Source organism: Trichechus manatus, unplaced genomic scaffold (assembly GCF_000243295.1).
Source record: "Trichechus manatus latirostris isolate Lorelei unplaced genomic scaffold, TriManLat1.0 scaffold00112, whole genome shotgun sequence".
NCBI classification, from domain to species: domain Eukaryota; kingdom Metazoa; phylum Chordata; class Mammalia; order Sirenia; family Trichechidae; genus Trichechus; species Trichechus manatus.
In genome coordinates, this window is record NW_004444048.1 from 5,415,489 (window position 1) to 5,428,194 (window position 12,706).

At 35.0% G+C, this 12,706-nt stretch overlaps 1 protein-coding gene across 1 annotated transcript in view; it reads left to right on the top strand.

Annotated features, from left to right (window-relative positions):
* The window catches only part of BMAL2 (basic helix-loop-helix ARNT like 2), an 88,001-nt gene extending 77,114 nt beyond the window's left edge, over positions 1-10,887 (top strand). Inside the window, exons 10-17 of the mRNA XM_023738101.1 lie at positions 369-606; positions 1,089-1,195; positions 1,359-1,509; positions 2,153-2,211; positions 3,033-3,141; positions 7,552-7,630; positions 9,488-9,596; positions 10,751-10,887. Coding sequence (XP_023593869.1) covers positions 369-606; positions 1,089-1,195; positions 1,359-1,509; positions 2,153-2,211; positions 3,033-3,141; positions 7,552-7,630; positions 9,488-9,596; positions 10,751-10,887 — 989 coding nt within the window. The remainder of the gene's footprint in view (positions 1-368; positions 607-1,088; positions 1,196-1,358; positions 1,510-2,152; positions 2,212-3,032; positions 3,142-7,551; positions 7,631-9,487; positions 9,597-10,750) is intronic.
* The last annotated feature ends 1,819 nt before the right edge of the window (positions 10,888-12,706 follow it).

Genomic DNA, 12,706 nt, shown 5'->3' on the forward strand with positions numbered 1-12,706 from the left:
CTAAGAGCAAGGGGGCATGAAGTTTAATCTTTCTGACAGATATAAATTACTGTAATTGAAAAATTGACTAGGAAATATCTTAATCTATAGACCTATTTAAACCTAAATTAAAGCAATCTGTCAGCTTGTTGGTGTAGTGTGTATAACTGAATTCCGGGAAAAATAACTCATTAAGGGAAAGTTGTTAAATAAAATAAGCAAGATTGATGATTTCTTTTCAATGCAGTATACCGTTTCCCTTTCATATTTTAGCATATTTAAACAGCATTTGATAGCACAATTATAACTATTATAAATGTCAGTGTAATATATTTAAGAATTTATTCATAGTGATTCAAATGCCTTTTTTTTTTTAACTTTTGAATTAGATCACAGAAAATTCTATACTATCCACTGCACTGGTTACTTGAGAAGCTGGCCTCCAAATATAGTTGGAATGGAAGAAGAAAGGGACAGTAAGAAAGACAGTCATTTTACTTGCCTTGTTGCCATCGGAAGATTACATCCATATATTGTCCCACAGAACAGCGGAGAGATCAAAGTCAAGCCAACTGAATTTATAACCCGGTTTGCAGTGAATGGAAAATTTGTCTACGTAGATCAAAGGTAAAACATTTACATGACATAATGATTAGAGTTCAATGGGATGTTTAAGGCTATTAAAAGATGTGGCTTAGTAGCACTACTGGATTTTTTTTAAGGCTTCAAAACGAGGAGTGAAAGTTTAAATGAAATAAGGATATGGATAAGTGAGTAAATTTGTTCAAGCAAAAATGTAAACCTGCATAATATTTTTTAACCAGTAGGACAGAAATTGGGCATGGTCTGTGGCCACAGCTGTATTGATGAATGGTGGTAAGAGCATACCCTGGGTCAAGTTTTTGGCCCTGTGCCTGGGCGTTCATTCTGCCCTGCAGCCCCAGTCTGGGCCAAGGGCAGTCAAAGGGAGCCACAGAGACCCCAGTGATACACATGGGTTACTCATCCCCCAGCCTCCTTTCCTCAGTCCTGACCACCTATGAGCCTACAGTATTCTGGGAGGGAGTACACTCACCAATTCTGACATTTATTTTCAATTTTAAAACCAGGGCAACAGCAATTTTAGGATATCTGCCTCAGGAACTTTTGGGAACTTCTTGTTATGAATATTTTCATCAAGATGACCATAGTAATTTGACTGACAAGCACAGAGCAGGTATGTATTGAAAGGGGTACTTTTTTCTTTGGAAACTTAATTATAGCTTCAACTCTTAATTTCTCATTCCTGTGAAATCCAAAGCTTGAATTAATCCTCAAAGGATTTATTTTTATAGTGGTAAAATAGAGTGTTATGTTGATTATTATCTTTTCTTGTTAAGTTCTACAGAGTAAGGAGAAAATATTTACAGATTCTTACAAATTCAGAGCAAAAGATGGCTCTTTCATAACTTTAAAAAGCCAGTGGTTTAGTTTCACAAATCCTTGGACCAAAGAACTGGAATATATTGTGTCCATCAACACTTTAGTTTTGTAAGTAATTTTCTTACGTTGTTAAGACCTTTATATTAATTTCAAATGAGTAGTCTTTGCTTCTCTTTTCTCACCTTGTTAAACCATTAAAACTGTATGTTCCTCTGGCCTTATATTACTTGAGATAAATATTTTGAGTAATTCATTTGTGCAAATTCATTGGTGTTAGTTCTCAGAATTAAGCTAAAAGTTTGCTTTATATTTTTGGAATTGATGTGTGACGATACACATGGAGTATTGACACCAGGGAAGCTATGGTGTCCAGACTCTTAACTGGGGCTCCATGGCCAACAACCCATGTAGCTGACCTCAGTTTCCAACCCCTCTGGAGAGTAAGCTCATACCGCATGTGATTCAGAATTCCTACCATAAATCACATTGTTAGACTTTCTGGCATAGCTAGTCCCCTCCCTAAATAAAGACACTCCTATAAAGCATGATTTTCCAAGGGCTTAAAGATTACCTTCCAACAGCTGAGAGCAAAGGCCAGACCTCTCTTTGGACAAGGTTGAATTCTTCACTACACAATATAAAACATAAGTGGTTCAAGAATTGACAAATCAAATATACAGAACCTAATGCAGTTGCTTTAACAATTTCCTTCACCTTAAAAAAAAAATCCTATGGTGTTTGTTAATTCTAGGGGGCACAGTGAGACTGGAAAAGCAACATTACTTCCTTGCAATTCTCAATCATCAGAAGGTAAGCTTAGTTTTAGATGACAGAAGACTTATTACTAATATGTATTATTATAAAAGAATTATTATTATTAAGTCATTATCTTTTGCTGTCTTGGTGAGGGAAGGAATTTCAAGGTGAAATTGAAAAAACTTCTATGGGTTGGGCTGTGGGAATCCCAGCTTCAGTTAGAAGTAAGAGGCTAAATCCAGAAGCAAACCATTATCCCAGATGAAACTGGGAGGGGTCACTCCATTTCTTCCTTAACGTTCTCATAGCACTTTGCTCACGTTTGTTACAATATTACATTGTTTGCAATTGTCCATTTGACTGGCTCTCCACTAACTGTGAGTTGTTCAGGAGCAGGGATGGTGTTTTACTCATCATCTGTCCCTACAGGATAACTCCATATACGTTGTGGCATTCAATAAATAATCTGTTGGACAAATTAATAAAAAGCATTAAAGGAGACTTTTTGCTTTATTTGTGTTAATTTTTTACCACAGGAGTGTATTAATATATTACTTGTATAATTAAAAATAAAAATATTAGGAAGTAGTATTTCTCTGGCTTCAGTATGGAGAATAAAGTGGGAAGAAACTGTCTGTAATGAACCTCAAATGACTTTCTAGACATTCGATTCATATCACCTCTTCATCAGTATCTTAGAACCACATGAGTTGTGTTTGTAACACAGGGATGAATGTTTTCTAAAATTTTAGGATGCAGCTTATCTATTTTTTAAAACTAGAAAATAGGAAATATATTTGAATTGAAAGCTACTGAATAATGTTATATGCTTTTAAAAAATTCCCAATTGGAGTTTTCTTTTTGTTATTATTTAGAACTCTCTAGACAGTCTTATAGTAGTGTGCCTGGAATGTCTTCTGGAATAGTACTTGGTGCTGGTAGTATTGGAACAGATATTGCAAATGAAGTTCTGGATTTACAAAGGTAATGTTTTATTGTTACAAATATTTCCACAAGTCTAGCTACTATTATGTTTACAAAACCAGTATACAAAAGATAGTTTTCCTATATACAAAAATAATCAGTTCATAAATATAATGGAAGATAAGATCCCATTTATAGTAACAACAAAAAACATAAAACGTTTGTAAAGTTTACAAAAACTATTCAAACCTATATTAAAAAAACCTTAAAATCCTACGTTATGACAAGGATAGCTTCAGTAAGTTTCCAGATATAGTTTGTTTTTTAATGGGAAGACTCAGTATTGTAAGAATGTCAGTGTTCCCTAAACTGACATATGAATTTAATGTAAATCCAGTCAAAATACTACCATGCATTTGGTTTTTTGGAATCTGACAAAATGTTACTAACCATACTAGAATATCTAAGAAAATTCTGAAAAACAGAAGTACTGAGGTAAGACTAACCCTATCAGATATTAAAACATGTTATAAGGCTACAGTCACTAAAACAGTTCAGTATAATCCACAAACAGAAAGATATATCAATGGAAAAGAGTGGCATTCAGAAATAGAATCAAATACATATGGAAATCTATTATATGGGAAAAGTGGCATTTTAAATCAGTGGAAGGAAATGGATTAACAGCAAATGGCATTATAATGACTATATAACCATTTGGAAAGAAAAGTAGATCTCAACCTTATTCTTTATTAAAGTAAATTCTGGATAAATAAAAGATTTCAACATAAAAAATGAAACTATGAAACTATTTCAAAGACATAGGTATGGATTTTTATAATCTCGATTCGAAAAGTCCTGTCTAAGCATCACACAGAATCCATAATTCATTAAGAAAAATATTGACAAATTTAATTGTATAAAAATTGAAAACTTAAGCATAACAATAGCCATTATAACAAAGTTAAAACATAAATTATAAACTGAGGAAAATGTATGTGATTCATATAATTAAAAGTACTAATTATCTTAATATATGATGAGTTTTACTAAGCAATTTTTTAAAAATTATTCAATAAGAAAAGTTGGACAGTGGACATGAACAGAAAACAAAATGGCCAAGAAACTTAAAAAATTGCTCAACCTCATTCATAATTAAAAACAAATACACAATAAAACAATAATGAGATACAGTTTTCACTTAATATTCAATGTTGGTGAGAGGTGAGAAAACAGGAACTCTTAAACTGTGGGAGTATAAATCAGTGCAACCACTTTTGAGGGCAATTAGAGAATATCCATCAAAAATATAGATGTACGTTATCTTAGACTTAGCAATTTTACCCCAGGAGCAAATATTCTTACACAGTTATGCAAAGATAATATGAACAAGACCGTTCACTGCTGCATTGTTTATAGTAGTGATTTAAATATTTATCATAACAGCAACTGGTTATAGAATATCCATACAATGGAGTACTCTGCAGCTGTTAAAAATGAGGTAGTTCTGTTTCTACTAATGTGGAAAGATCTTTAAAATACATGGGAAGTACTAAAAAGCACAGGAATGGAAAAAAAGAATAGTGTGTATAATATCCCACTTGTATAAGGAAAAAAGAATGATGTGTGTGTGTGTGTGTGTGTGTGTGTGTGTGTGTGTGTGTGTATAGGTCCACAATCTCTCATCTAAAATCTTTGGGACCAGTTATGTATTGAAATCAGATTTTTTTCTTTTTTTTTGGAATTTAGATAGTGTTTTGGAATTCAGTTTTTTTTTGAAGGAGTTACAAACCCAGAGAGCAGTTAAATCATGAGCAGCAACCTGTAATAAAATATACCAATATTTCTGCAATGATAAGTACTTACAGAATAAATCATGGGGGGAAGGGGCAAGAGTAAGGGGATATTTACATTAAACAAGATGGGAATGAGTTGATAAGTATTGAAGCTGTTTGGTGGGTGTATGAGATTTCATCATGTTATCAACTTTTATATCTGTTTCAAATGTTCCATAATAAAAAGCTTTAAAGTATTTCTGGAGTGAATGTAAATATGCATAATAAGGGGGACAAAGTAGGATTAAAAAAAAAAAAAGCCTCACGTCAGTCAAGGTCAGGTTTTGCTGCCAAATGAATTACAGAAAATCTTTCAGTTTCCAGAGTGTTTTGGATTTGGGAATTGGAGAGAAGTGACCTGATACTCCACAGTATACTATATAACAATACAAAAAGTTTACTCCGACTAGTTACTTTCTCATACATGGGACTGGGTGTTAGGGTACAGGTGATGTAGAAGACGAGAGAAATTTTTGCTTTTTTATTTTCTACCTTTTTGTACAGCTTGAATTTTTAGCTTTAAATTAAAAAAAAAAATTAAATGGAAAAAGTCACTGTGAGCTATTTGTCATGTGCTATAAGTTCGCCTATTTTTTTGGAAAAAAAAGTTTATTGGATAATTAGTATGTGCTATATATTTTAAGAAGCCTTGGTGGTGCAGTGGTTAAGAGCTCGGCTGCTAACCAAAAGGTCAGCAGTTCAAATCTACCAGCTACTCCTTGGAAACCCTGTGGGGCAGTTCTACTCTGTCCTACAGGGTCGCTATGAGTTGGAATTGACTCGATGGCAATGGATTTTTTTTTTTATACTTTAAGTATTAAAAATATTATAAAACATATGCACAAACATATACATATATGATCCATTATACACTTTGTTAGTGAATCTCTTCACAAAACTTGTTATGTGGAACAGATAGTACCATATAGTATACTATTAAATACTCAAGTGTGTAGTTCACACATTTTTGATAGTTAACCCTGTACTGACTTTTAGTATAGGATCCAACTTTTCTTCCAATTTTAAGGTTTTAAAACTCTCAGTGACTTAGGTAATGAAAAAAACTCAGTGGATTTAGAAGTGCATTTTAAGAGAAGCAGAAATTGAGCCAGATGTTGATACCTGGTGTCATGGGTTGAATTGTGTCCCCCCAAAATGTGTGTCAACTTGGCTAGGCCTGATTCCCAGTATTGTGTGGTTGTCCACCGTTCTGTGAGCTGATGTGATTATCCTATGTGTTGTAAATCTTAACCTCTGTGATGTTAATGAGGCAGGATTAGGGGCAGTTGTGTTAATGAGGCAGGACTCAATTCACAGGATTAGGTTGTATCCTGAGTTAATCTCTTCTGAGATATAAAAGATAGAACGGGCAGAGAGAAGGGGACCTCATGCCACCAAGAAAGAAGCTCCGGGAGCAGAGTGCGTCCTTTGAACCTGGGATCCCTGCGCCGAAAAGCGCCTAGACCAGGGGAAGATTGATGACAAGGACCTTCCCCCAGAGCTGACAGAGACAGAAAGCCTTACCCTGGATTTGGCGCCCTGAATTCAGACTTCTAGCCTCCTAAACTGTGAGAGAGTAAACTTCCGTTTGTTAAAGCCATCCACGTGTGGTATTTTTGTTATAGCAGCAGTAAAGTTAACTAAGACAGCTGGATGGCATTAGAATGTCTAGGATACAGCCAAGCAGCATTAGAAGGAACCTCAGCCACAGTATGGAGGTGGTGGGAGAAAGCATGGTGGTTTCAGAGAACAACAAGGTGACTTGAGAGAGGAGTTGAGTTAGTGAGCAGTGGGGAGTTTTAAATAAGGTGGAGTCAAGTAGTGGAAGTACTTCAAAACCAGTTTCTGACCAGGGAGCTAATATGATGAAAGTCATGTTTCAGAAGATTAATCTGGTAGTGAAGAGCCTGGGATGGGTGTAGCTTTCATCTTTAAATCAATGAGCAGGTAGTGATTTTAAAAGTGAACCTCAGAATAAAAAGCTGGCCAGGCTGTTTACCTTGACTGTGGAAAATCTCCCAGACAGATCACCTGTCTTTTCATCGCGTGAGTTTCCCTACCTAATTCATTTCATTCCTCGGTTTCAGTTTCTTCCTCTGTAATTTCTTCTCAGCTGCTTCCTTGGAAATACCTAAAGACATAAAGTTAGGTTTATGCGGTTCTGTTCTCTGCATGTACTGCATTGATTTTGTACCTGGTGCTGATGTTTTACTATAAAACTATGAAACATTTTCCACTTTAAAAATGTTGCAGAATGTTAATGTGTCTTTACTTTCAATTCTGCCAGTAACTTGACCAGGTACTGATTCTTGATGTGAGTCCCTGTTTTAAACCAAGTATGCTATGTTTTCCATTCTTTTGCCATGTGCTGTATTAAGACAGAGAACATGATTTATTTAAGAGCTTTTACCTCAAAGTGTTATTTTTCTATTTACGACGGTAAGGTTTTCAACACTTCAGAGTCAAAAATAAGTCTGGCACCTAACAAGTCGGTCTAATTGTGAAAACTGTTACAATAGTCATTCTCAAGTTCATTACTATATATTATCAGTAGATTATTATGTTTTCAGAGGAGAAATTTTCCTTCTAAAGATATACAATTAGAACAAATGGCTTTATGTATCACTTTTTAAAGGTTACAGTCTGCCTCACCCCTTGGTGATTCAAGTCCAACAGATCTAAGGAAAGATACTACCACAGTAAACTGCAGGAGTGTAAGTACACTTGTAAGTAATAATATTCATTCAATGAATGACCAATAAAATTTGCTCCTAGTAGGGAAAAGAAGCCATCCTGTGAAAAACAAATGAATTCTTTCCAGCCATTTGGTGATTTTTAAGAGGCAAGATAGAATAGAGGTGGGTAATGAAGTCGCTGAAACCATATGCCTGGGTCCAAATTGTAGCTCAGACACTTACTGCTAAGTAGCCTCAAGCTCATTACTTAAACTCTCTGTTCCTCAATTTCCTCATCTGTAAAATAGAGATAATAATAGCACCGATCTGTTAGAACAGTGTGAGAGCTAAGTGAGTTTATACAAAACAAGCAAACAAATAAAAATAAAGCAGTACCTGGCACACAGTAAGTTCTCAATCAGTGGTAGCTGTTATTGTTATTCTTATTTTCATAGGTTCTAACTCAGTGGATTGAATGTACTGGTTGTGGTCTGGAAAAAAAGTTTAAATAATATAAGCCACAAATAAGAACATATACTATTTAGTCAATTGAAAAAATACTAGCTACATGAAATGCATTTGTACATATACAAAAATGACTAAACATAGTGTTAAACATCTGGAAGATTCACATACAGTATAATTCTGATGTAGCACAGACAACAAAAAGCTCTAAAGTAGGTGTATAAATTAAGTGGTGTAAGAATATAGGAAAAACGAAAAATTAAATCTGACCAGGGACCAAGGGAAATTGAAAGTACAGATACTGTATTTGTATTTTTATCCACATATCTTGAATCTTTTGGTATGCTATTTATTCATTTATTTAGCAAATGTTTATTGTGTGCCAATTTTGTGCCAGGCAGTATGCTAGAAACAGGAATTCAAGTCATTGTAATAAACACGTGTCTCCAAATAGTGTACATTATGTAGGCATTCTATAAATAAAGTGTATAAACTTAATAACACAATATAGGTAAATTATTTCTTAGTATTTTGGTGAGCTTCATTGAATATTAGAGTGTTTGGCCTGTAACTGTATAAAACAGAGTTACTGTTGCTTGCCCTATTAACTATGTAAAGAACTTTTTGGTTAAAGCACCAAGTTTAATCTGTTCCCACTCCAAAGCAGTATTTCCCATTGTAGTTTCATATGAGGTATAGTTTTGCCATCGTTTTAAAAATATGAAAATAACTTTAATCCAAAGCAATTTGGTCATGAACTTTTCCTTCTTAATCCAAAACTTTTTCTTATAGTATGTACCTTTAGATATGGTTGTTAAGACTATAGATTTTGGAGTCAGATAAACTAGGGTTAGAATCATGGCTCCAACACCTCAGGCCTCAGATTCCTGACCTGTAATACAGCTGTGTCACAGTGTTTCAAAAGCGAAAGGAGAGGATGCGTGCGGAGTAGTCTGTAAGTACTAGCCGCCATGGGCAGTGGTGATGCCAGTGGCAGGCCTATATCCGGTAACTGCTTGCTACCAAAATAACCAAACCCATTGCCGTCGAGTGGATTCCGATTCAAAGTTACCCAATAGGATAGAGTAGAACTGGTCCATAGGGTTTCCAAGCAGCAGCTGGTGGATTTGAACTGCCAACCGTTTGATTAGCAGCTGAACGCTTAACCACTGGTGCCACGAGGGCTTGCTAACCCCCAAAAATAAACCCGTTGCTGTCAAGTCATTTTGGACTCATAGTGACCCTATAGGACAGGGTAGAACTGCCCCATAAGGTTTCCAAGGAGTGACTAGTGGATTTGAACTGCCGACCTTTTGGTTAGCAGCTGAGCTCTTAACCACTATGCCACCAGGGTTTCCAGGGCTTGCTAAGAGTTTATTTCATTCACGTAGGAACCTTACTAACTATTTATTATTCTGACTGTCTTTTCAGGTATCAGATAAGGAGTTGATTCCACAAAGCCCTTCTGAAATACAGGAGCTAGAAGCTATAAGGCAAAACCAGAGCACTGTTGCTCTCCACGGTAACGAACCACTCCTCAGTAAGTTTTCGTTGGCAACTGTATGCCATTTTAGTTTTTTTAAAAAAAAAAATACCTTCTTCTTAATCACCAGATTCTCAGGCACAGGAGACTTCTAGAGAAGCAAACAGCTTTAAAACTAAAATTTTTCCGTTTAGAATTCTAAAATAGAATAATCACACTCTTGATTTTTAAATGAATGTTACTTAATGAACTAGTCATTAAAAATTCAGTTATCACCTGATTCAGTTATGGGTAATGTTAAATACATACAATTAAAAAAAAAAAGAAGATATTTCTATCTAGGAAGAAAATGTCCATTCTCAAGGAATTTCCAAGGATTTTTTAAGAATGCAAATCATTAAAAGCTTAAGATGCAATCATTCATCTTAATAATGCTTATGCAAAGTCCAAACTGAGTAAATTGAAATGACACCATTTCATGTCCGCCATAACTGATATTGATTGCTCTACTGAAAATGTATGTTAAAGACAATCAAAGGACTAGAAGGAACCTGGGTATCGGCTTCACACAGAGCCACACACTAATCATCTCATTCTGTTGTACTTTGAAAGATATCTAGAAAACTTTGGTTAATCTTTATCTGTGTTTTCACTTTCATTTTCTAGAACCTCTTCTTTATCTCTAACTTAAATTCTCTTTCCATGGTTCCTTCTTATTTCCTTTTTCAATAAAAAATCTGGTTAACCACCTTTTATAAGAAATTTTTAGAAGATGGTGCTTTTGTCTGTCTTCTTTTTTTCGAATTAAACAAATAAAGTTTTGTCACAAGACAAATTAAAGTTAAATTTCTCCCTCCAGACTGTCCCCCAGCACACGTCAACCCCAGCCCCCGACTTCCACCTCTCTGGTTGTACCCTTTAGCAGCGTCATTTTCTATTAGAAAACTCATAGACTAGCTCAGTTCTGTGCATCAAATGAGTTAAGTGCAATTTATTTGACAGTAGATTGTTATAAAAATAAGTGACCCATTTAAAAACATACCAGGCTTTTGCGATTTAAGACATATAGTTGGCCCTCAAAAATCCGCGGTAAGGAACTCTAGTCTTGCTTTGCCATTTTTTATGATAATCATTTTATAACCTTCAAATGTGTGCATGTATGAGTTTATTGAGCACCTTTACTTACACAGCCCTGTATTTTAATTCAATAGATGATGGTGGCCAATTGGATTTTGATGCCCTGTGTGACAATGACGACACAGCCATGGCTGCGTTCATGAATTACTTAGAAGCAGAAGGGGGCCTGGGAGACCCTGGGGACTTCAGTGACATCCAATGGACACTCTAGCCTTGGATTTTTAACTCTAAAAATGAGAAATGTTTTAAAGCATTTCATTTACAAGAAACTGTATGTTCTTCAGTACTGTACTGATACCGTTTTTATCTTTTATTTCTATTAATGCTCTACCAAATTTTATAGATTTGCACCTTACTGTCACAGGCGTATGGAGAAATATGTTCTCCTCCCACTAGAACATCTCAGAGTTTATTACAGCCCTCTTTACTCAGTGAAATGGCTTAAAACCCACTAGTGGCTATATTTTTGCTAAAATATTTTTAACCAAGAATATCACATACATATTGTTTTGGTTTTGTTTTTATTTTTGATGTAATTTTTGACTTTGAGAAATTTAATATATTGACATTTTCCTTGTGTCTTAGATTCATTTATAATAGTAGATCTGTGTTATTTGGACCATTTCCATTCCTTGCATATTTCATTCCTAACTGAGGGTAGGGCTTACACACTTTAGGAAAACGGTGAGTACTTGAACATTTAAAAGGACAGTGCAATTTATAGTCCTAATCACAATGAATATTGTATTCCATCTTTGTAGACTTGGGCAAGAACAGAGCTAGGATATTTATGCTCAGTTGAACAGTTCAGGATGGTTTTTAAGTGAGAAGATTTTTTTATATAAAACTCAGGAAAAAAAGTTGTGTTTCAACTTTACTTACAGAAAAGAAAGAGCCATCTTGTGCCCTAAATCTTGGTAATATAAAATTTATTCTTAATATAACCACTTAAGATTTTCATTATAGGTAGGTCAGGTTTTTGATGCTGAAAAGGTGTATTTAGTGATGGATTAGTTCTACAGGAAGAAACAGGCCCAGGCAGATCAAATGTCCTGTGTAAAGTCACACATTAAATTATATATATTTTAATGTTTAATATATATAAAACAATTTCTTTATACACATTTGGGAAAGCAGCAGTCTCACTGGTTAAATGATTAATTAACTGACTCAGGAATTAGTTGTGGCCTTCTAGATTATTAGGCAAATATAGTCATCATTGCATGTAATGGAAGGTAATGATATAAACGGTAAGTACATTTTTAAAACCATGAGGCAATGAGAAATAATTTAAAAACCAATTATCTTGCTATAATTAAAAATTCGCAGAACATTTTTCAACCAGTAATTAATCCAGTGGTGGCTCAAATTCAGTATAAGAATTAAGAATATTTAGAATGCTGTTTATCTACCTTTTCGACGATCATGCTTTCATAATACCGTATTAATAGCTGTTAATAGTTTACCAAGTGTGTTCCCATATATTCCCTTTTGTGCCTCACAAATGCAAGTCAGATAGACTGGGAAGCTAATGGGAGAAACCCTGAGGCTCAGATGTGGGGTTCAAATCCAGTTTTCTTTCTCTATATGGTGCTGTACCTTTCCAGCAAATTTCCCTCAGTGCCCCTCTCCAAAACAAAGCATTATTTTGTCTCTGCATGATTAGGCTGTAGGTGATAGGTTAGAACTTTCATCGGGCATTTTAATAGCAAATATACCAAAAGGCTATAACCGAAAGCAAATGTTCTTCAAGCATGAAATCTGCAGTGAACACGTAGGCAAGGATATACTGGCACACTGTACTCTTGAGCTAATACAGTGTTCGTGGTTCTGATACTTGAGGCCTCAAGAGACACCAGGGTGTAGAATAAGCCAAAAAAAACCTCTGGAAGTTGGGGATTGGTTTACAGGAGTCTAAGCATTATGATTAAGTCTGAAGAAACCTGAAAGATCACTTCTGTTCTCTAAGTCAAGTAGAGGGGCCTGTTACCAATATAACATTTTGGGGGACTAAACCACACATAGCAGGT